The sequence below is a fragment of the Nesoenas mayeri genome (assembly GCF_963082525.1).
Source record: "Nesoenas mayeri genome assembly, chromosome: Z".
NCBI classification, from domain to species: domain Eukaryota; kingdom Metazoa; phylum Chordata; class Aves; order Columbiformes; family Columbidae; genus Nesoenas; species Nesoenas mayeri.
In genome coordinates, this window is record NC_137542.1 from 20,402,123 (window position 1) to 20,424,938 (window position 22,816).

The 22,816-nt window shown below is 36.4% G+C and overlaps 1 protein-coding gene across 1 annotated transcript in view; it reads left to right on the forward strand.

Annotated features, from left to right (window-relative positions):
• Window positions 1-22,816, forward strand: part of PTPRD (protein tyrosine phosphatase receptor type D) — a gene marked incomplete at its 5' end in the record, with an annotated part of 277,673 nt that overhangs the window by 231,837 nt on the left and 23,020 nt on the right. Inside the window, 2 exons of the mRNA XM_080361919.1 lie at window positions 10,448-10,567; window positions 11,160-11,314. Of these exons, the coding sequence (XP_080218045.1) occupies window positions 10,448-10,567; window positions 11,160-11,314 (275 nt within the window). The remainder of the gene's footprint in view (window positions 1-10,447; window positions 10,568-11,159; window positions 11,315-22,816) is intronic.

Genomic DNA, 22,816 nt, shown 5'->3' on the forward strand with positions numbered 1-22,816 from the left:
TTCCTTGCTATATAATTCTTTATTTTGAATACATTTACTATGTTGTTTTGGAACTGATAGAAAATACTTACCTCCCTCCTTAATCTCGTTGGCAGTGTTTTCTGTGTTGAGAAAATTGCTAAATGTTGAGTCTAAGCTATATGACAGGATAATGATCCTAGCAATTATTTAAGTGTGAGCTAGATCCTGGACTTCTACACTGATGAGGAAGGCTTTAGTTTTCATACTGATACTATCAGCTTCATTCAAATTTGCTAGTGACTAAGTGAATACATAAGGAAACTACATTTGTACCATTCTGTTAGCCTGATCCAGATACTCGTTTACCTGTCAGGAACTGGATATCATCATCAATATTGTAAGCAAAGAATATATAAAAATATAAGCATAGAACAATCACCTTGGTTTGTCAAAATTTAACACCTTTAATCCTGAATTTTCACTGGGAAGTGGGAGAGAGAGACAAACCCAGTAGAAAAGTCATGTATCCTGTCTCAGAGTTTGTTCCCCAGTATTGAAATAGAATGGAGTATTTGCATGGGTCCTGTATCAGTTCCATAAAAACATCCAAGGATAATTAAAAGCCACTGGACTTCAGTTCTCTCAGCTGATCATTGTTACCTGAGAGAGTCAGGAAAGCTCTTTACTAATAATAGCTTTGAAACAGACTTCTGGCCATCAAAGATTTCTCAGTCTTGCTGTAGGCAAAAAAAAACCATAAAGACATGTCTGGGAAGAACCCTTAATTCTTCTAAATGCACAAATTTCTAACATTTTTAATGAATCTTCATCTGTTGATGGCAGAGTAGACACTTATGTCTAATGTAGCTGACCTCACTGCTAAGGTAAAACAGTAGTACTTGCACAGCAGTAAGTAATAGGCAAAGAAAACTATTATTGTCTGTATGAAATGCATGGAGATCTTTGAGACAAATATAGGCTGTGCAGTGGAGTTCTATGTGATTGTGATTAAGGCAGATTTTCCATTTGTTGTGGCTTCAGCAGCAAATTTCAGATCTTTCCTCCTACGTGAGTTTTGACAGGTAATACTAGAGCTATTACCTGTCAAAACAGTGATAAAAAATAAGTGACAATTAGATATCTTCATTCATATTAGTAGAAAAGTTATCAATATGTGCATGTAATAATTCATTACATATTATATCAATATGCTCTCAAGTGCACCTGTATTCTACTGTATTTAGACAAAATGTAATTGATTTTTGCATAAAAGCTGCACTGATGTTTTTTTATTGGACGGCGCAAGTATGTAAAACTTGGGGGTTTTCAAGTTGTGGAATATGTATTTAAACATCTGGTGAGAGGTAAGTTAACATCTCTCTCAGCAGACATATTAGTATATTTGTTGCAGATGGCATTATTTCATACTGAATTTAATTGTTTTATTGAAGAATAATTAAATGTGCAGTTTTTTCATTGTTCATTCCCTAATTTTAATGGCAAACCAATAACTTCTATATCAATAAGGTACTATCAGAATTTTATTTCACTTCTTTAGTGAAACATGCTAAGATATGAGTCAGAAGAATGAATGAGAGAACTGGCAAAAAAAAAATCCAAAGTCAAGTAGGCCATGTGTTCACCAGATTTACAAAACTAAAAGTAAAAAAGGTGTAGGTTTGTACTGTTGGTATTGGGATTTTTGGTTTCTTTTTTTAATTTTTTCACTGTAACAGAATGCAATGGCCACAGTCCAAGAATTCCTACACCATTGTACGAACTGGAGTCACCAGTTACCATGTCAGAATTGTAAAACTCAAACATATGGCTGTTTCATTATGTAAGGATTCTTAGAGGCACAAGGGCAGGGACATGCTCGACTCTCACTGAAAGACAGTCAGTCATAGTTACTTAGTTCAGGTAAGAATCTAATCCTAGATATATGTTGGTATAGACCACACTCACCAATAAAGCTTAAAGTTTCTTTTGCTAGGCACATTACAATTGGAAGTTCTGTGCCAAGGCGCCTCAGCTAAAACTCAAAATATAATGTCACCCAGCAAAAGAGCTGTGGAAATGCCATACTATAAACAGGGTTAATTTTATATGAAAAGAAGTGCTGTAATGCCACTATGTAGGCTAAAAGTACTTTTGGCTTACCATGTCTGGTTGTTTCAGCTTAAATATGTTTGGAGTTGAGGATATACAGAATGAATGCCCCGCATGAAAAGGTATTGGTAAATTACAGATAATCTAGAAGAGAACAATAATGATCAAGGCTTGGAGAAATGATGTATGGGGAAACTCAGAAATAATTAGATTTGTTGCATATATTCAAAAGAGTAAGAGAAAAAATAATAGCCTTCCAACATGTGAAAGGTTTTTAAAAATTTTGTGACAATCAACCATGTTTGCTGCCTATGGAGCTCTAGGAGGAAGAAATCAGCTTTGCAGCAAAGGTGATTTATTTTGAACTGTTAAAGAACTTCCAAAATATAATATCATGAATGGAGCAAACTCTGTAGGATATATTGTGCAAGTCTGTTCCACTGTGAGCTTTCAAGAGCTATTTATACCAGAGTCTCACCTGAGATGATGTGGCAATACCTGGTACTGCCACAAGTATTTTTCAAGGCAACCATCCAGTTTTGTGTGTTATGATTCACTGTCTAGAAATGAAGTAGTTTCTCAGACCTGCTGGGATAAACTGATAGTTCTTGCAGAAATGCCATTTGCCCAAGGCAAGTGTATAGCAAGTGGTTTAGTGAAAACTGTATTGTAACTCTGTAATTTGACTTCATTTGCTTTGCTCATTTGCTTCTGCTTAAGGTAAGATGTAGTTTACTACCTCATATAATTCTTCTCTTAATACAGACAGAGGGACTATGCCACATGTGGAGAATGGCCATTGACATTTTGAGTTACAAGGTTTTCCTTGCAAAATTAAAAATTGAGCATATTTGTTTTCCAAATGCAGTGGGTAGTTCATGTTTTGTTTAGCACTGCAACCTATTACTTCAGTGCAGGGAATTCTTCCAAGGAATTTCAGGCTTGAAAAGGTGAGTGAATCAATTTAGTATTGTTTAGGAAAAATGACCCCACATTTCATTATTTAACAGATTCTGGTGAAAGACTCAAGACCAGTTCTCTTTTACGGTGAACGATATATCTGCTCTTCAAATACGTGTCTCTGAAATAAAATATTATGGTTTATATTTTCCATCATTTACAAAACTTTTCCCATTTTCTCAAGAGGTTCATGAATACAGCTGGCTACTGAAAGGCACATGTTGTTAATACACGTTTCTTCTAGGTGAGCTTTCAGTTTAATATCACAAGAACTGTATGAAATACATTTATGAGATTAAGAATTTTATCCATGTATTGAACTAGCAATACAAAGCTCACTGTGAGTCAGAAGTTCCGTTCAAATATCAAAATCCAAACTTAAACCGCTTAAGGTCTCCAAAATGTTCTCAAATTTACCATTTCTCCTTTTCATGCTTTTTCATCCATTCACTTCTGGCTTTCTGATGAACCAAAAACATAATAGAATTTTGTTGCTCTGATGTTTCACTCTTTTGATTATTTTGTTTCACTGATTTCTTATATAATATTCATATCAGCTGAAAGAGATAGCTGCCTTGTATGGACAATAGAAAATCTTTATTAGAGCACTTGAATAGTAAGTTGAATTGTTCAATGTGTTCTTCATACTGTAATGTAATATCTTGTTCAGTGAAGGGATTATTCATGCTGCACACAATGATCAGGCCTGACTACAGGAAGAGGATGAAGCAAAAAGTTGTCAGCCTGTTCACTTTTCCTCTCGGTTTCATTCATATAAGTCTTTTCAAGACTCAGGAAAATCTTGCTATACTTAATTGTTTGACAGATTCATCCTTTGAAATGAATTCACTAAGACCGTACATTTCCTGCCATTAGTAAGGTTTCTAAAAGGGCATCTCACATTGACACTAGAAATGTAGTTTTGAACTGTTCTTGGCCTGTATAGTTGAAGATACCCAAGATTTTTTTTATGTTTCCTTTGCAATAACCATACCACACTCTGTCATAAGGATCAGAATGGAAACAGTTTGAGGGTTATCTTTTTAATTATCAATTATCTTTCAGTATTAACCGTTAGCCTACTAATCATATCTCAGAAATTTCAAAAAGTAAGGATGTAATGAGGATTGATTTCCAGCCTTACTAGAGGACTTTATTAGGAATTAAATAAACTGAAGTTCATTTATATTCTTTCCAAATCCTGTTTGAACCTACTTTTTCAAGGCTACTGTAATCAAGACCTTAGAAATACATTACACTGCTGAAGTCCTTATTTTCTGCCTAGTTCTTAAACTCCAAATACTCAGTTCAAATGAGGATCAATAATTATAGAATCATAGAATTATAATCATTTAGGTTGGAAAAGACCTTTAAGATCATCAAGTCCAACTGTTAACCTAACATGACCAACTTGACATTTATACCATGTCCATTAGCTGCCACATCTGCATGTCTTTTACATCTCCATGGATTATGAGTCAACCACATCCATGGGCACCCTGTTCCAGTGCTTCATAACCCTTTTGGTGAAGAAGTTTCTCCTCATATTCCATCCAAACCTCCCCTTGTGCAACTTGAGGCCATTTCTTCTTGTCTTGTTACTTGAGAGAAATATCCTCCATGCTACAACCTCCTTTCAGGTAGTTGTAGGGAGCAATAAGTTCCCCTCTCAGCCTCCTTTTCTCCAGATTAAACATCAACATCTTTACTTACTCACAGGTACATATTTACTATAGGTTGTTATTAGAGATGAGTGCACACAAATGTTTGAGATTTGTCTCTGTAGCAATACATGGATTCAAAGAACCAAAATTTGATAGTTTTGGGAATAAATCCAGTGAGACTTAGAAAGATCTGTCTGCCTGGGGCTGGGTGCTCAGTTCTGTCAGAATTTAAGATCATACAAAATTCAGTGACTCACTGAAAGCAAAATAGAAAACTTTAAACTGCTTTATTTTCAGGTTTATTTCTGAATATGAGTTTATATTTTAAAGCTGTCATTTAGAGTTAGACAAAAGTTAATGAGTGACATTTGACCAAATTTTGTTCAAATAAGGTCTAAAAAATGTGGGTTTGTGTTCTGATTTTTTTTTTTTTTTTAATTTTGCATTACAATCTCATGTACTACTGTCAGTGCCTATGATCTTTAGCATCAATCAGGCTAATCTTTATATGGCATGGCATTGAAGTTCAGCATAATTCATATTTTGTTTTTACATCAGGGAATGTACTGTATCAGTTGGCCTATTACTAGTTCGCTGTCTCTTTCTTGGTTTGCATTTTGTCCTTATAATCTCAGATGGCTTGTAAGAGCTGGCTCATCTGTTAAGAAACACCTGAAGGGTCTTTTCAGCCTGAATGATAGAACTTTATACTGGAAAATTGTCTCTCTACCCTTGAATGTCAGGAATCTTTGTATTCATATGTTCATAGGGAAATACGCTTCCTTCAGCTCTGTTGATGCATGGCATCACGTTTTCTAGTGTCTATGACTTGTTGAAGCATGAATATCCACAAATATTCTTAGAAACTTTAGCTTCTTAACTCCTCAAGTCTGAAATGATCTCATACTTCTCATTTTTAATGGAAAGAAAACATTTACATTTTCTTGCTTTCAGTGAATGTTGTACTTTCATGAAGAGCAAGGATTTGCATAGTCTGCATGGAAGAAATGTAGAGGAAGAAAAGGTATGCATGTTTGACAAGCAGGTTAAGAGAACATGCATATCATTTGTTAGGTCTTCTATCTATGTCTACTACTGTTGTATTTAAAAGATTTCATAATATATTTAGTAGACTTTTGAGAGCTGCTCTGATCTCAGATATAGTGGGTTTGGCAGTGTGCAACCTATGGTCATGATAGTGAAAGTAGTGATAAAAGGTGTAGTTGTCATTATTGTAATTGAATTTCTCTTTAAAAAAAAACATTCTGAAATCACCAGTGACTTCTTTCATGCTCATGTGTCTATTTCATTCATCTTGCCATCTTTAGTGACAGACTCGAGAATGTTATAGAATTATTAATGAAAGCTGTTTTCTGTAACCGTGTGCAGTTAGTGGCACAGAAAGGCTCTCATTGGGTGGCAGTGAATATAAGTTGCAGAGGAAAAGACCATAGAATCATAGAATAGTTTGGATTGGAAGAGACCTTCAAATTTCATCTAGTCCAGCCCCCCCTTGCAATGAACATCAGGTTGCTCAGAGCCCCATCCAGCCTGGCCTTGAATGTTTCCAGGGATGGGGCATCTACCACCTCTCTGGGCAACCTGTGCCAGTGTTTCACCACCCACATTGTAAATAATTTCTTCCACATGCCTTTCCTGAGCCTCACCTTTTTTAGATAAAACCATTACTTCTTGTGCTGTCGTAACAGGCCCTGATAAAAAGTCTGTCCCCATCTTTCTTACAGGTGCCTTTCAAGTACTGAAATGCCACAATAAGGTCTCCATGGAGACTTCTTTTCTCCAGGCTGAACAACCCCAACTCTCTCAGCCTGTTCTCACATGAGAGGTGTTCCAGCCTGCGTATTATCTTGGCAGCCTCCTCTGGACCGTCTCCAACAGGTCCATGTCTTTCCTGTAACTGAGTACTCCAGAGCTGGATGCAGTAATGCAGGGGCAGAACCACCTCCCTCAACTTGCTGGCCACACTCCTTTTGATGCAGCCCAATATACAATTGGCCTTCTGGGCTGCAAGTGCACATTGCCAACTCATGTCCAATCTTCCATTCACTAGCACCGCGAAGTCCTTCTCTGCAAGGCTGTTCTCAATCCTTTCATCCCCCAGCCTGTACTGATATCCGGCATTGCCCCAACCCAGGTGTAGGACCTTGCACTTGGCCATGTTGAACCTCATGAGGTTCACAAGGGCCCGCTTCTTGAGCTTGTCCAGGACCCTCTGGATGGTATCCTGTCTGTCAGGTGTGTCGACTGCACCACTTGGCTTGGTGTCGTCAGAAAACTTGCTGGGGATCCCGCTGTCTGTGTCATTGATGAAGATAATAAAGTACGGACCCCTGAGGGACACCACTTGTCACAAGTGTCCATCCAGACATTAAGCCATTGACCACTAATCTCTGTGTGCGACCATCCAGCCATCAACCCTTGGAACTGGGAGCTGGGTGGATAAGAGAAAGGTGAAGACTATGACATTCACCAAAGGTGTTACAAACTGTAACAACTCTGAAAATAAATAATCCCTGTAATTGTATCCTAAATGAGAAGGGATGTGATGCTATCACTGGCCATACCGTACCACATTAAAGTCGTCCGTTTTCCAAACAACTTACATAAATGAGGAAAACAATTCCCTTACTACATGGAAATTAAATACAGAGCAAAGGGCTAAACCAAAAGAAAACATTTGGCAAAAAAAATACCAAAACTGACTTGTTGACATTTTGTATTAAATTTTGGATAACTAAAGTGGTTTGAGATCTTTTTCTGAAAAAAAAATATATATATTAATATGTAACCTCTGAAAAATGCACTTAGTTTAAGTGCTGAAGGCTGAGATCTTAACATAGGATAAAATGTTTAGCAAAAACTCTGTCTCAGAAAATAGTGTTTTAACAATTGACATATGTTATTTGATTCTCTGCTGCTGGTGAAGTCCAGTAGAAAATATTTTTCCGATCTCTCACAAAAATAAATTGGAGTCTAAATTGTTAGGAGTATTTGGAATGTAAGGTTTTATGATCACAGAGCAAACAAGTGTAGGAGGTAGGTAAGGGCACATCTTAAAGAAGACCTCTTGTTCTGAAAAAAATCAAGAGGCAGAAGGAATAAAAGATGTAGTTCCATCAACTTATGCTTCGTGTGCTCTTCCAGAAGGTCAAATCTACATCAATACAAAGTCAGGTTTTCTTTCTAAAAATGTGGCACTTCTTTTCATCAGTTTCCACTTTCAAAGAATACATACACTGGTCTACAAATTGTTTTTCTTTTTTAACAGTTAGTGTCTGCTTCCAGCAGCAGTAGTCTGAATCAGATACCTCTCACAGAAAGTATTTTAAAAAAAATGTAAAATGATTGGAGTTTATGTTAGATAAACTTTATAAATGGAGAAAGAAAAAAAAAAACACACTAAGCTAAAATCTTCACAGTCACAGGCTTCTAAATAAGAATAAAACAAGTATTTTCTGTTGTTTGCAAAGGTGCTAGAGACCTACTGTGTTCTGAATTTCCATTTAATATTTGTGTGGAACATTTTTTCTCTCTATTGCATTTGTAAGTTGTTTTTGTAAAATCCTTCTAGTAAAATTTTTTGTAAAATCCTTCCTTTAGGCATCTAAAGGCATAGCCAGACATTTATTTCTTGTATTCATTTTATTAAAAATACATAACATGTTCTACCATTTATATTCATGAAAAAAAGAAAAAAAAAAAAAAATCATTCAAACCCAAACAGGTTTAGTCAGAGGTTTATACTAAACCTGTAGTTGCTAAGATTACAAACAGCAGCTATTATGTGTCAGCATTCTCCGTGAAAAAAAGTTATGTAATTCTACAGGAGTTATCAAATAATAAATAATAATCCACAACTTGTTTGTCTAAGGTATAGATAATCAATACAGACAGAAGTTACGTTGTGTCTGTATTAATGATGAAGTGAAACTAGATTGACTAGATTATACTGAAGTAGGCTCACTTGAAAATATACCTTTCTGTCTGATTTACAGAAGACCATGGTAGCTTCTTCTAGTATTAGGAATCTTGCAAATAAATCATTGATATTCTTGCAATACTTATTGTTTCAGTATTTCAGTAAATGGCACAAGGAAGTAATTACTTAATTCCTCTTAATAAAATGAATTTGTACACTGTTAATCCTATTTTTAAGACTACAGTATCAATAAACATTTTAGTTACTTTGTTCCAGTGCCTTATAAGTAATAGCTTATAAAATTATAAAAATTAAAAAATAAATAGCTTATAAATTAAGCTATAGATTTCTGTTAAAAAAATGGTTCTTTTTGCCTCTAACGTATATTCAACACCTGCTTCAGTGGTTAGAATTTTTTCTCCTGTTTATCTAGATTATTTGTTCTCAGACTGTGATTTGTGAACTGTTAGTGATCTGTGTGGCCTATGAGCCTCAAAATAAAATTGTCTGCAAGCAAAAGCTGTTTTGGACTGAGGAGTCTGAAAGTGCACAGAGTGGTTTTCAATAAGTACTGTGCAGAGTCAGAAACCTGGAGAACACATGAGTTTCAAAGATGCCTTTCTTAATTTTCCATTTTGGGGAAATGATTAGTTTTTCTCTTTGATTAGCATGATAATTCACATTTTTGTCAGAAATAGTGTGCAATATTCTACTTTTGTTATTCCTTACAGTTTGCTCTGTTCTCACTGAGTTTGGTATGAGTCTGGCTTAGAGTGATTAATGAAGACATTTATTAAACAAATTCAGTGTATTGTTACTGGACTCATAATACAATTCTGTACTGTATGCAAGGCTAATTGATAAGAATGTATTGTTATAAGAACAGAGGCTGACTGTCTCAGTTTCACACATAGATCACTGAGAGCAAAATATTTTCAATTACTTAGCCCCCATACTACTTTGTACAATGTTCTCTGATTGTTTTAGGGGTTCAGCATTTCTTTTTTCATAATACCTTTCATTGTAAAAAACATTTTAACTCAAAAGTTATCAAGCTTCAGCAATGATGGTAGATGTATGGTTCTCTTTTGCATCATCTTATACATAATTATTTCAGCTTGTTATTATCCTAAACTAAGGTGTTTTGAAATGGAGATTTTTCTGAATGAAATGTCCTATGCCTCTTAAAATCTGATGGATGAACTCTGTCAAACCAGGTTTTTTAAATGCCTGTGAACACAATTTCATTATATACTTTATAACACTGCTCTGAGAAGGAAATTGTACTTTCTCACAGTGCACTTAAGAGTTGTTGGTGCTCTTTATCTATGTACTAAAATTATTTTTTTAAAAAATCAGGTTTTATTGAGATACCTCTATGCATACTAAATAATAACACCCAAACGACAGTGTGTATGTTTGAGGACAAACATGAAGTAGGTGAAATATGGCGAACAATTAAATAATTGTCTGTCTAATTTTACTGGATTAATACTGTTATTAAATTCTGGACTATGAAAGGTGAGAGTTACTGAAGATTCAGGTAATATATTTAAATACTATAAATTGTTTTTTCTTTAGCATATCTATACTTGTATCTCTTAATCACCTGCCCCTCTGACTTTATAAATACCCATTATGAAAGAAGATATTGTAAGAGCTACCATCAGGATAGCATCTTATTGTGTTGGATCCCTAGCCATTATTGAACATTCTAACTCCACTTACTTTAAAAACGTACATGATATACACTCAAATATGTAAAAAATGTCAGGTTTAAATGTATTAAATAATTACATATTTTTCACTATAGGTGAAGTGTGATCAATACTGGCCAAGCAGAGGCACAGAAACTTATGGACTAATCCAAGTGACCCTTTTAGACACTGTTGAATTGGCAACGTACTGTGTTCGTACATTTGCACTTTACAAGGTATATATCTTTATGTATACTTACAATATACTTTGAAATTTAAATGTAGGCAACTTTTATCCCCTTTCCTTTCCTTCTCCTCTTATTTTCCCCTTCCTCCCTTCCTCCACACCATTGCCCATCCTTTCTTCTTTATTTTGCTTCCTACTTCCCTGCCTTACTTTCTCCTTTAATTCTACAGTCCCTTTCTTCCCTCTCATTTCTTCCACTTTCCTCTCCCCGTTTCCTCCAAGCACCACAGAACAGTGAAACTTCTACATAGTGTAGTTTTCTTTACACCATAGAATTTTCTAAGTTAATACACAGCTCTTGCTATGAAAAAACATTTAACTGGATGAAACACTAGCTAAAGCTCTGGCACTTCTTGTGTTGCATTACTTTGTGGTGTAATTAAAGCTCTTACGTTGTTTGAATTCTGCAATTTAGAATGTAAGAAATTTTTCACTCAATAGCCTTGAGTCATGTTTCTCTCTGGCCCCAAATGTGATTTAAATACACTTCTCTGGTATAGATGCTTCTGCAGTTATTTCATTGAAAAATGCCAATATTCCATCAAATGGCAGTTTTGTCATGAGGTTTTTTAATTTCATAGAATGGTTCAAGTGAGAAAAGGGAAGTGAGGCAATTCCAGTTCACTGCCTGGCCTGACCATGGTGTCCCAGAGCACCCAACACCATTCTTAGCTTTCCTGCGACGAGTCAAGACCTGCAACCCAGCTGATGCTGGACCTATGGTTGTACATTGCAGGTAAGTCCAGAATTTCTTTCAGAGCATCTTATGTCAAGATTACTGCTATTTTGCTGCAGATGAAAACATTATCTTCTTTCAAAGAGTCTGTCAAAAGGAAACGTGTTGCATTGTAAATTGGGGACCTGAATATGGCACCACCAACTTGGATGGACCAGAATTATTTTCTTTGGTCTGTGCAAAAGGAATTAATTTTAGATTATCTCAGGGTCTACAGGGAGGATGCCTACAGGTAGAATACAAATGTATCTATCACATTCAGAAGGCAGCATGAAAAAGAAGTATGATGTTGGTTTAAGAACCTGAATATTGAAATATTGAATATTGAAGAAAGTTTGTTTTGATCAATGAAACAGCTTTTGAAATAATTATTTATATTGTATATGAAAGTAAAAAATATGGAAATTAAGAAAGATAAATGGCAACTTTCATTGAAAAAAGGTAGAAAACTTAATCTGTAGTCACGGTTAAACCCTCATCTTCACACTGTGAGGAGTTGGATCTGCAAAGGATGTACATGGAGAACACACTGAGCTCAGTTCCAGGGGAATGAATGCTCAATGCTATTTGCAAGTTAGCAAACCCCTTTAGGCATTATGAGGTATGAATTAATAAACTCTCAAGATAAAAACTTAAAGTTCTTGGAGTAAGGAAAATGAAGAGGAAGAGATGGTTATTCTTTGGAGATATTTGACAAAGGGGGATCGTTTGGAAAGCCTTAAAATCACACTGATAAGAACATCACCAGAACATATGTGCCAATTCTGGTAGAAGTAAGCTGAAAGATGAGTCCCCCTCATTCCAGGACTATATTGTTATAGCTTACATAGCTTACTGTGCTGCCCTTTTCAAAGGGAATTCCTAAAATCACTGATTTTTGTGAATTTTATTTTCAAATACCTTTGGTTAGTAAGGCTAAGGGCTTACTGAAGCTACAAATGCTTAGCATATTTGAAAACCAGTCTTGCTCTTGTAATCCAAAAACTGAGTAAGAGGAGTTACAAAGATTATAGCATACCACCCTCTCTGGTTCTAGGGTCTTACATATTGGTAAGATATCCATGGATGCTGGTTATTTGAACACTTTCTAAGTGACTATAAGAGGTGTTTATAAAGGAGATAGGAAAATAAAGTTGACAAGAAAATAAAGTCAACAGGAAAACAGAATAAAAAGAACTTTAATGTTGAAAGGCACAGGCTGTTTAGAAAAGATCAGAGAACGTGGAATATAGACATTTAATGTTTATTGAAACACTAGGTTTAGGGATATAATACAAATCTATTTTACAGTTTGCTGAGTGTTTCCTAAATGGAGCCAAATCTTATTGTATCTGTGTTTACAAGATCTGAAAACATTTTGAATATTGCTTTCAATTACAGATTTATGTAATTACAGACTGCCTCAGCTTTATCATCTTAATCCATATAGAGCATACTTCCAAAGGTGCTCAGCAGTCAAGATGTTATGCTCTAAATCAAAACCAAAATTAATAGAAGAAATGAATCTTCCCACTCTGGGAAGGCCATTAAGTTAGTATAATTACCTAAATGTAAAAATAGATTAATTAACTTATTTGCTAGGAGTCATACAGTAAATCACTGGGAAAGATGAAGTCAAAAACAAAAGTTATTATCACTCAGCAAGGTCAATATTTTCTCTTTGTCATTGGTCATACACTTCAGTGGAAGTGGTAATCAGGTTGCGTAGTATGATCTGATGCCTGTTGAGGGACTTTATTCTCAATTTCCCATTAATTTATTTACCAATACTCTACAATATGCATATTCTGGTAGCAAATTTGTTGAGGATCTTCGCCTTATGTATAATTTCTTGAGACATTAAGATTGTAGGCATTTTGCACAACCTATCCTCTACAAAGCAAACTGCCATGTGTTCTATTATGTTAGCAAGGCTTTTAAGTCCCACTCCCAACAATTTGTCTATGAGCAGAAGAACTAATTAAACCAGATTTCTTGCAAATTTACAGATTTATGTCTGCATATTTGAACATTTTATTTAGCTGGACATGTAGGAGCAAGTTCTGCGAACAGCCCAAAGTTTATGATTGCACTCATTAGCTCTTTAGTGTTAATGTGTCGACTGTCTAAATGGCATACCAACAAGAGTAAGTTAGTAAGGTCTTTCTCACAGTAGTAATGTTCGAGTGTCTTTTCAGGCATATTGCAGCAACATTGTCTTTTCAGATTTGTATTGCCCTATCGTTTTGAATTTGTGATTATTCAATTGGTAAAAAAAAAAAAAAAATCAAAAGTGGAATAACAAAGCATCAGCACAAGTTTTTTAGGCTAAAATACATGTCTTCCATCAACAACATTAAAAACTTTTAGTTTGAAATTGAAGTACTGGATGTGCCTAAACATTTATTTTCAAGCTCAGAAAAATTTCCGTTTTATGTTGAAACCAAAAATGTAAGCAAGTTTTGCATGTTGTCTATTTTTCTTAGAGTTGTCTCTGTTGCTCACATTCAAAATTCCATTCCACTCTTTCCTTTGCTTGTCATCATCAGTCATTTCATTTTTTTTCTCTCCAATGTCTGAACTGGTTTTTTTTTTCAGACTCTAATTATATTCTATTTCTGTCCTTCAATTCCACTGTTTTCTCATACTCATTTCACTGTTTTTTACCATATTACTGAACCATTTCAATATGAAATGTGTTCGTATATGTCTTAGTATTTTCTCTGAAGAAAGATCGTCATTCTAATGGTAGCATTCTCCTGCCAGTTTTTGTCATGCATCACCTTTCACTGCCTTTTAGTACTCACCCTTTTCCACTGAGAATTTTTTGTCTATTCTTGGCAATTTACTTGCTTTTCATTTCTTCCTTTGCTGGCCCCTGGTCTGCCTCTGCAGCCCTTTAAAAAAAGTCCTCTTTTCCTTGTTCGTATCTTATCTGTCACTGTCTCCCATTTTGTGTTCAGGATTCCCTAAGTCCTTTTTCATTAAAGCTCTTGTGCTACCATCATGCAGTTATTAAAAGTATTTCAAATTTTCTCCACTAGAGCAAAACAATATAATACAAGAACATATGTTGTATCCTTTGCCCATGGCAGGCAGTGCTTTTCCAAGATACCCCACAAAAGGAATAGCCTGAGTTTACTCCCCAGCGGGAGCAGAGGATTCATAGCGGGGAATGTAAGTCATCTGAGACGCCACTGATACCTTCTTTTATGATTCTTCCAGTACCTAACAAACTGTCAGAGCTCAGGAAATTACAATAAAGATGTTATTGAAGTATAAATATGAGGGAATTTAGCTTTCAAAATGGTTTGGTAAAAAAGAAAAAATAGGTGTGAAGAAACTTTGGAAGCATTTTCTGCAAAGCTGTTGACCCATAAAAAAACCTGAAAATAAAAGCTAGCAAGCAACTAAGTACAGGGAAAATAAATCTATTTGTCTCTAATATTTCTGGGAATTTAGCTCAGAGTTTCTCACTGCTCAAAAGCTGATCTGCTTTTCAGTTTTGATTCAGGTCAACACCCAGTAACAACAACAGAAGCTGGCCTGGGTAAGGAATAAATAAAAGAGCCAGATCTCTATGTTTTGTTCCTTGGAGAGTAACCCCCTATTTATTCTGTATTTATAAGTAGGTATTTCAAGCAAATGGTCTAGCCAAGCTTTTCCTTACTGCATTCTCTGTATCTGCTTTAATATAACATGACAGTTGACTTCCAGTCCACTTCATCTTAAGAGGTTTTTCCGGTTTGCTTGGTGGTTTTGGTATATAGCTATATATCCTACAGAGAATCAAGGTAGCTGGAGAGCTGTTTCATGAGTGTGGCCCCAGACCAGTTTCTATGAGAGCCTCGGTATCCGATAAGCTAGTTTAACATCCTCTTCCTAGGAAATGGTTCTTCAGTGTATGGAGAATTTATTTAATAACTTACAGTGAGCTTAGTGGGAAAACACCTGAGGTGAAAACAAGGGGGAACTGAAGAAGCCACTCTGTAAACATGTGCAAGCATTCTATTCACATAAAGTGACCAGATAAAAAAGCGTAATCTTAAATGGTGAAATTAACTGTGAATATGAGTATTGCTATTCAAAATTAGTAGACTTTATAAAACACATCCTGATTAATGCGTGTCAAACAAATTAAGGTGAAAGTATTCCTAACAAATTTTGTGTGATGAAAGCAAAGAAAAATGCTGAATCATATGATCAGAATTTATGATAATATTAGTAATTATTTTTCACTAATGTCCATGCAGCAGATATGTTTGCATGTCATTTGCGCATCTACTTTTGATAAATAATAGTTTGCTTGCATGCACAGTTTTGAATTTGAATCTAGTATAGCAGTCAACAATGTGTTGAGGAATGTCATATGTGCATTCTACCAGTCAAAGCTTTTACTTTTGCAGAAAAGTTGGCAGATTTTTAAGTTACAAATGTAATTGAAATATAATTAAAGCTACATCATTTTTAAGGAGAAAACACAGATCATTGCTGAAAGGATTGTGAAACACCAAAGGTAACATTGAGGCCTAATCTAAATGCAGATTTTTTAAATTTATGTAATCAGATACTAGAACCATAGAATAATTTGGGTTGGAAGAGACCTTTAAGATAATTCCAACCATTAACGTAACACTGCAAGTCCAACCCTAAACCATGTCCCTAAACACCACATTTATATGTCTTCTAAACACCTCCAGGGATGGTGACTCAACTACTTCCCTGGGCAGCCTGTTCCAATGCTTGAGAACCCGTTTGGTGAAGAAATTTTTCCTAATACCCAATCCAAAACTCTCTTGGCACAACTTAAAGCCATTCCCTCTTGTCCTGTTGGATGTTACTTGGGATAAGAGAGGAATACCCACCTTGTTACAACCTCCTTTCAGGTAGTTGTAGAGAGAGCAGTAAGGTCTTCCCTCAGCCTCCTTTTCCCCAGGCTAAACAGCCCCAGTTCCCTCAGCTACTTCTCACAGAACTTGTGCTCCAGACCCCTCAACAGCTTCATTGCCCCTCACTGAACTCCTCCAGCAAAAGGTTTTACTATAGTCTAGGAAGACAACATCCACAGCCTTTCCTTCATCCATTAAGCAGGTCACCTTGTTATAGAAGGAGATCAGGTGAGTCAAGCAGCACCAGCCTTTCATAAACCGTTTCTGACTGGGCCTGTATATGCTGCGTAATGGCACTCAAGATGGTCTGCTCCATGACCTTCCCCAGCACCAAGATCAGACTGACAGGTCTGTAGTTCCTCAGATCCTCCTTCAGCCCTTCTTGCAGATGGGAATCACATTTACTAACCTCTAGTCAATTGTGACCTCCCTGTTTAGCCAAGACTGTTGATAAATAATGTAAAGTGGCTTGGTGAGCACCTCCACCAGCTCACTCAGCACCCTTGGATGGATACCACCTGGCCCCATAGACGTGTGTGTATCTGGTGTGGCAGATGGCTAACCATTTCCCCTTGGATTATTGGGTCTTCATTCTGCTCTACATCCCTGTCTTCTGGCTCAAGGGATTGTGTACATGGAGCACAACTGGCCTGACTGTTAAAGACTGAGGCAAAGAAGGCACTAAGTACCTCCGCTTTTTCCTCAACATTAGCCACTACGTTTTCCTCTGCATCCAATAAAGGATGGAAATTGTCCTTAGCCCTCCTTTTGTTGCTAGCATACTTAGAGTATTTGTGGTATGGATGCATTTCTGCTGGGCTCTTTTGCCACCTTTTTGGGGAGAGAAGCCCTAATTCCTATGTGACCATTCTCAGGGGCTCCCATGGTTTCTAACACATTGGTAAGCCTTTCGTCTTTGCTGCTTCACAGATCTCTATCCTCTATCTCCACTGAGATGGGACTTGATTTGTACAATGTCCATCAAACACTGGCTTGCCACCCTCAGGCGTATATCTAGTGAGTCTGGTTTTATATGAGCCCTACTAACACCTGTGCAAAGATCCTTTTCTTCCTTTGAGACAGACATCCCATCTGTTGCCAGTGGGTCTGGTGTTGTGTAGACTGACCCATGATCAAAAAACTCCAAATTCTGATGGTGACACCAGGCTCAGAGCCAGGTATTGATCTGCTGGCTCTTCCTGTTTCTTCCCTCATAATTCCCTGAAACTGGAAGGACAGAGGAGAACACTGTTTGTGCTCCTGATCCCTTAACCAGTCGTCCCAAGGCCCTGAAGTCTCTCTTGATTGCCCTTGGACTTGTTGCAACTCTATCACTGGCTACCTGAAAGATCAATAATGGAGAATAACCTGAGTGGCATACCAGGTTAGGAAGTTTTCTTTTTGCCTCTTCACATCTTCAAACCCAGCACCAGGGCAGAACAGACCCACTGTAAGAGAGCGCAGTCTGAATCTTGGGGTTGTGTTGTCTTCAGAAGGGAGTCTCCTGTGACAGTAACCCATCTTTTTTCTTTATGGAAGCATTTTTGACAACAATCTGTAAGTCAACTTAACCTCACTTACATTTCCAAGCTGATGAGCTTTTTCTTTATTATGTATCTTTCTTTTTTTTTTTTTCTGTTCCACTTGCAGAGCCTCATACCTGTTATGCAAGTACACCAGGGAAAGTACAGTAGTCACAGAGCAGATGCACTTGCTGCACCAGGCAGGAACTTTTTGCCGTTGCCCCCTATCCCTTAAGTCACTGTGTTCATCCAGGCAGAGAGAGATAGGGAATCTTCTGTATCATGAGCCCTGTCTTCCTGCTGGGACTTTCTCAGGAAAGCTAGGGTGTGACTCCAGTTGTCTACCTCCCTCTCGCACTCCCAGATACTCCTGAACCTACTCACCTCCTCCCCAAGCTCTGTCACTAAGCGGAGGAGTTCCTCTACCTGGGCACACCTGCCACAGGGGTGCTCACTGCTGCCATCCCATACTGACATAAAAGCAGGGCATATCATGCAGCCTGGCACCTGGATGGCAGCATCTTCCCAGTAGAGCTCTGTCAGGGAAGCTGCATGGGTCCTGGTGGGTGCAGAGCTTGGAGAGGCCATGGCTTTCTGCTGGGCTGGTGGGACTATATTCTGGTAGGACTACCTGGATGAACAAGGTGTATGGTAATAATATAAATTTGTAATGCTTTTACACTCCCTTTGCAGGAAAAAAATTATACTTCTCTGTCTATATCCACGAGGAAAGTTAGTTTAGCAAAGCTCAAATCAAGGTGAAGTTAAATTTAGAAATACATTATAAGCTGCTATGTTCCATAATCTTTGCTTGATTTACATTCTCCCAAAGACAGCAGTATCATTATTTTCAATGTGAGATTTGGTAGAGAAAAGGAGCTAAATCAAAGGTAAAGCTGGATTTAGCAATCCCGTCCTGTTTGTAGATACTTTTCATAATGTGTTCAAATCTTGGCTTATTTAGAATAGCTTATCTGAATATTTTTCTATGATGGTTGAAATACTTGATGCAGGTAGATGCTTTTTCATTTACAGACTGTTATATTTTAAGACTGTATCCTTTCAGTCCCTTTGCAGAGAAGCTGAGTAATATCATAATCTAACTGGTGTCTCTGCATGACTTGCCCTAATTTGCAGAACTGATCTCGAAAAAATGGTTTCTTTAATGAAAAAATGCAGGCTTAAACCCTAGGGTTCTGCATTGGTGAGGCTGTAATGTGTGGTCTAATGATAGTGGGGAAAGCACATGTTTTTGTTTGAAGTTGGATTAGCGCAGGCAAACAGGTGCTAATCAGATCACAGTAAAATAGCACCGGAGGGTGTTTGGAGCTTTATGCCACGATGTTTTCAAAACATCACAGAAGCTTTAGTAGTTGGTTCAGTAACACTACATAAAAGCTTAACATGTAAGTGCAAACCCATATGTTTGAATCTCTCTTTGTAATACTAGCACCAAAGGGCATATCTTTAAGATACTTTGTGAAGTTTTGGCAGGTACTGTTAATGCTGCTATTGCAAACAGAAAAACTTGGATGTTTGGAAGTATGTGACTGTTTTAAGTAAATCCATGTCTGAGTATACTAACATAACCCATTAGAACTGTAAAAGCAAGATAATTCTTAAAAAATAACAAAAAGATATACAATCTTTTATTTCTTAAAGTGAAATACTTATCTAATTTCTGTTCAGTGTTTCAGAATACGAAATAAAATTAACAACAACAAAAAACAACTACAGCAATTATTTTTCAGTGGATTGTTTTACTTCAACTCAGAATCTTTTGAACCTCCCTACCACTTTTGCCACATAACTCACAAGTGCTTATTTTCTAATCCTCACAGTGAGTAGGTTGCAGATGACTGCCTATCCTTTTTCACGGTGTAGGGAAAAAACTCCCTCTGGTAGATATTCAGAATTCTCTCAAAAGAGCTTGAAAAATATTAAAAACTTCCTCATCCCTTCTCTTTCTCTGCCCTGAGAACAACTCAGGATCTTCCCTTACTTCCATGGACAGCTGAAAGCTTTGAGAGGAAAAGTTAGTAAAGGCATTTTAGTATGACAAATATTTAATAGCACAACTATTCTAAATTTTCTCTGCTTTAGCCACATATCTTTATACAGCAGCTATTGGGTTACTACTCTATAATAGACTGTGCTGAGTATAATCCATATGTGAAAATGTTGTAACACTACTTCCTCTCCAGCTGTTAGCTGAAGGTCAACATATATCTCTTAAAAGGGAACTATTTTCTCAAAGTCTTTGTTCACAAATAAAAAGCAAAGACAGAGGGAAAAGGCTATTGTTAGATTCTCTTCTTAAAACAATGCATAGATGGTGACTTTGCTTAGTATGTTTAGTTGTTTTTCATATGAAAATACAGCAATGAGTAAATGTCTGTGTTTTTCATTGTATTCCATCTGTATTGATAGTCTCAGTTACTCTGACCATGCAGTCAGAGAACTGACTGGAAATAATTTCATTTCTACACATAACTTTCTTCTTGGGAGTTATTTCATTTCTATATGTGCCTTATACAAAATGCACAAAAGCTTGTGGAGTTTGATACTTTGAGAGCTTTATCTTTCTTTAAGGAACTGAAACTGGAGGATTTTCATTTAGAAATTTTTTGATGTTTTTTTTCTTCATTTACTTGTTGGAATTGTAGAATCTACTGGAAAAGAAGGGACAGACTAGAAGAAAGGTTGATAAATACTAACTGGCAGAAACAAAGACTGATGTCCCAGCAGCTCACTGATTGAGAGGTCATCAGTATAGTAAGACATTACTTAATAATCACTTGTGTAATGAGTGGTGTCACAGAGGGACAGGAGTTGGGACTTGCGTTCACGTTCTCACTATGAAAATTTTCAAAGTTGTGAAAATTTAGGTTCCAAAAGGTTCACAGTTGCAGACCCTGGCTGTTTTATGCTGAACATACAAAAGCTTTCACCTAATTACTATGCCATGCTCATGCAATTACGCAAACAAAAAGAAGAGACTTTCTATGCTGATAGAGCCAGTGGTGGATGGGTAATACTGGAAGTCTTTTTCATATTTCGAATTTGCAGTCTTAAGTTAGAAATAAGTTTTGCACAGCAAACCAGCCTTTCATAAAACATGAACTGAAGCTACTATATGTACAGCATGTGCTTCAGTTTATAAGCATAAAAACTCAATATCACTGAAGCTATTACTAAAATTCAAAAGCATACAAATAACAAATAATAGCAGTATTTCTTCAGCTAGGTTCAAACAATAGAAAATACCTACTTGTGGTCTTTTTGATTAAATCAGTCCTGTGTGTATAAAGCCATCTTTGGTTAGCACTTTGCCTGTGGTTTAGGGGATTATACCCTCACTGCTGTGGCTCAGGGCTGGATTATCTTTTGAAATCCTAAAAAACTGTTATGACTGCATAAGGCAAGATTTTGTTTCTGGTAGAAGTCAGAAATCTGTAAAGGAGCATAGTGAATACTATTATAAGATAGGATCTGTGGTCTATCTAGGCCAGTATCTTGTATCTGACAATGGCAAATATCAGTTCAGAATTATGCAGCGTTTTCTTGCTAAGTTGCCCAGTGGAGGTACTCAGGCCTGACTTGGATTCAACCAACAAATGGTTTCAGTTGAGCGGGTCTCCTGGAGACTGATGACTTTTCACTCAGTGAAATAACCTGGCCCTTATTAGAATGTAATAATTTTCTGTAAGATATTTTTAACAGAAGCAGTGCCTTTTCCATGTGTTATCTCAAATTACAAACATGTTGGTGCTGATAATTATTTCCATATATATATTATCATGTCCTACAAGGCCTGTAATTTCATTTGACCTAAGCTGTAGTTTGATACATTATTTGATCAGCGCTCTTAGTGAGTCATTTTATCCATATGTATTTAGTTAATTGGTTATTTTTCTCCCCGCCCATGTTTATATATAATATACTCTACAAAGGAAAAGGAAATCTGACTGCTTGCAGCTGAGTCTAGTAAAAGAGCAATTAGGTTCTATCAGAGCCAGCAGCTGTCTGTAATGAATTCTGAATTAAAATTATGAGTGAAGAAAAGAATCCAGCCATCTGCAGGAAATGTGAAAATATTTTTATAACCCAATAGCTGAATTCTGGAAAGGGATATCTCTCAGATTTCCCAGCTGTACCTACAGTATATTAGTGAATATCCATGGACACACAGTATACTGGAACATATTGCGTCAACTTGGCTACCCAGCATGTTTGGCTAACTTCGAACAGGCTGTATTTTTATCTAAAGTAATCAGCATGAAAGCCTCTTTAAATCATATCCCTGTATCTCTAGAAGTAAAATGCAGCTTTAAAAATAGTCCTGTTATCTTTTTGTGGAGGCTTTCCAATCAGTATTCTGCCCTGAATATTAATCTTGCTTCATTTTTTCATACTTTTATAGAGTTACTTCAGGGTCTCATCATTTACTATCAGATTTTGGCAATGACTGTTGTTCTGAGTGAATCCTACATTGTGGTGCCTGATTTTCTTTTGTCACCTGAATTTTAAAAATACTTTTTAATTGTTTAAAAATTATCATAACACTATTCAAGCCCATTTTACAACATTTTACAACTACTTTGAAACTTTACACCAAATTCCCATAATTTTCATTATAATTTGTCTATAATATTTGCTCGTAAAGTTCAAAATCCTGCAAAAAAATTTAGAGATTAGTATCCAACAGCAAAATGACAGATTTCAATTAAGAAATCTGAAATGCTTAGTGCTATTAACCTCTCACAACCTGATTTTCTACTATATTACAGAGAATTCATGTTGATGACTTGCAGACTTGCATGACTTGCATGACTTGCAGAGCATAAAGAAAATAAATATCAGAAGTGCTACCAGCAACCAAGCTCCTCATCTGTTGGTCTTTATTCTCTTCAACACTTGGTCTAAGAAAACAGAGGCCTAGCAAGAGCCTTGATATGAGATTATCAGAGAAGCCTTGTAGCTTTTTCTTCTCTAATTTCTGCTATGTAACATCTCACTGCGCTGTTACCATACTGCAACCATTTCAGTTTAAACCAAATCTAAGGTGGCAAGATCACATTTATATTATACTCTGAATATATCTAGAGATA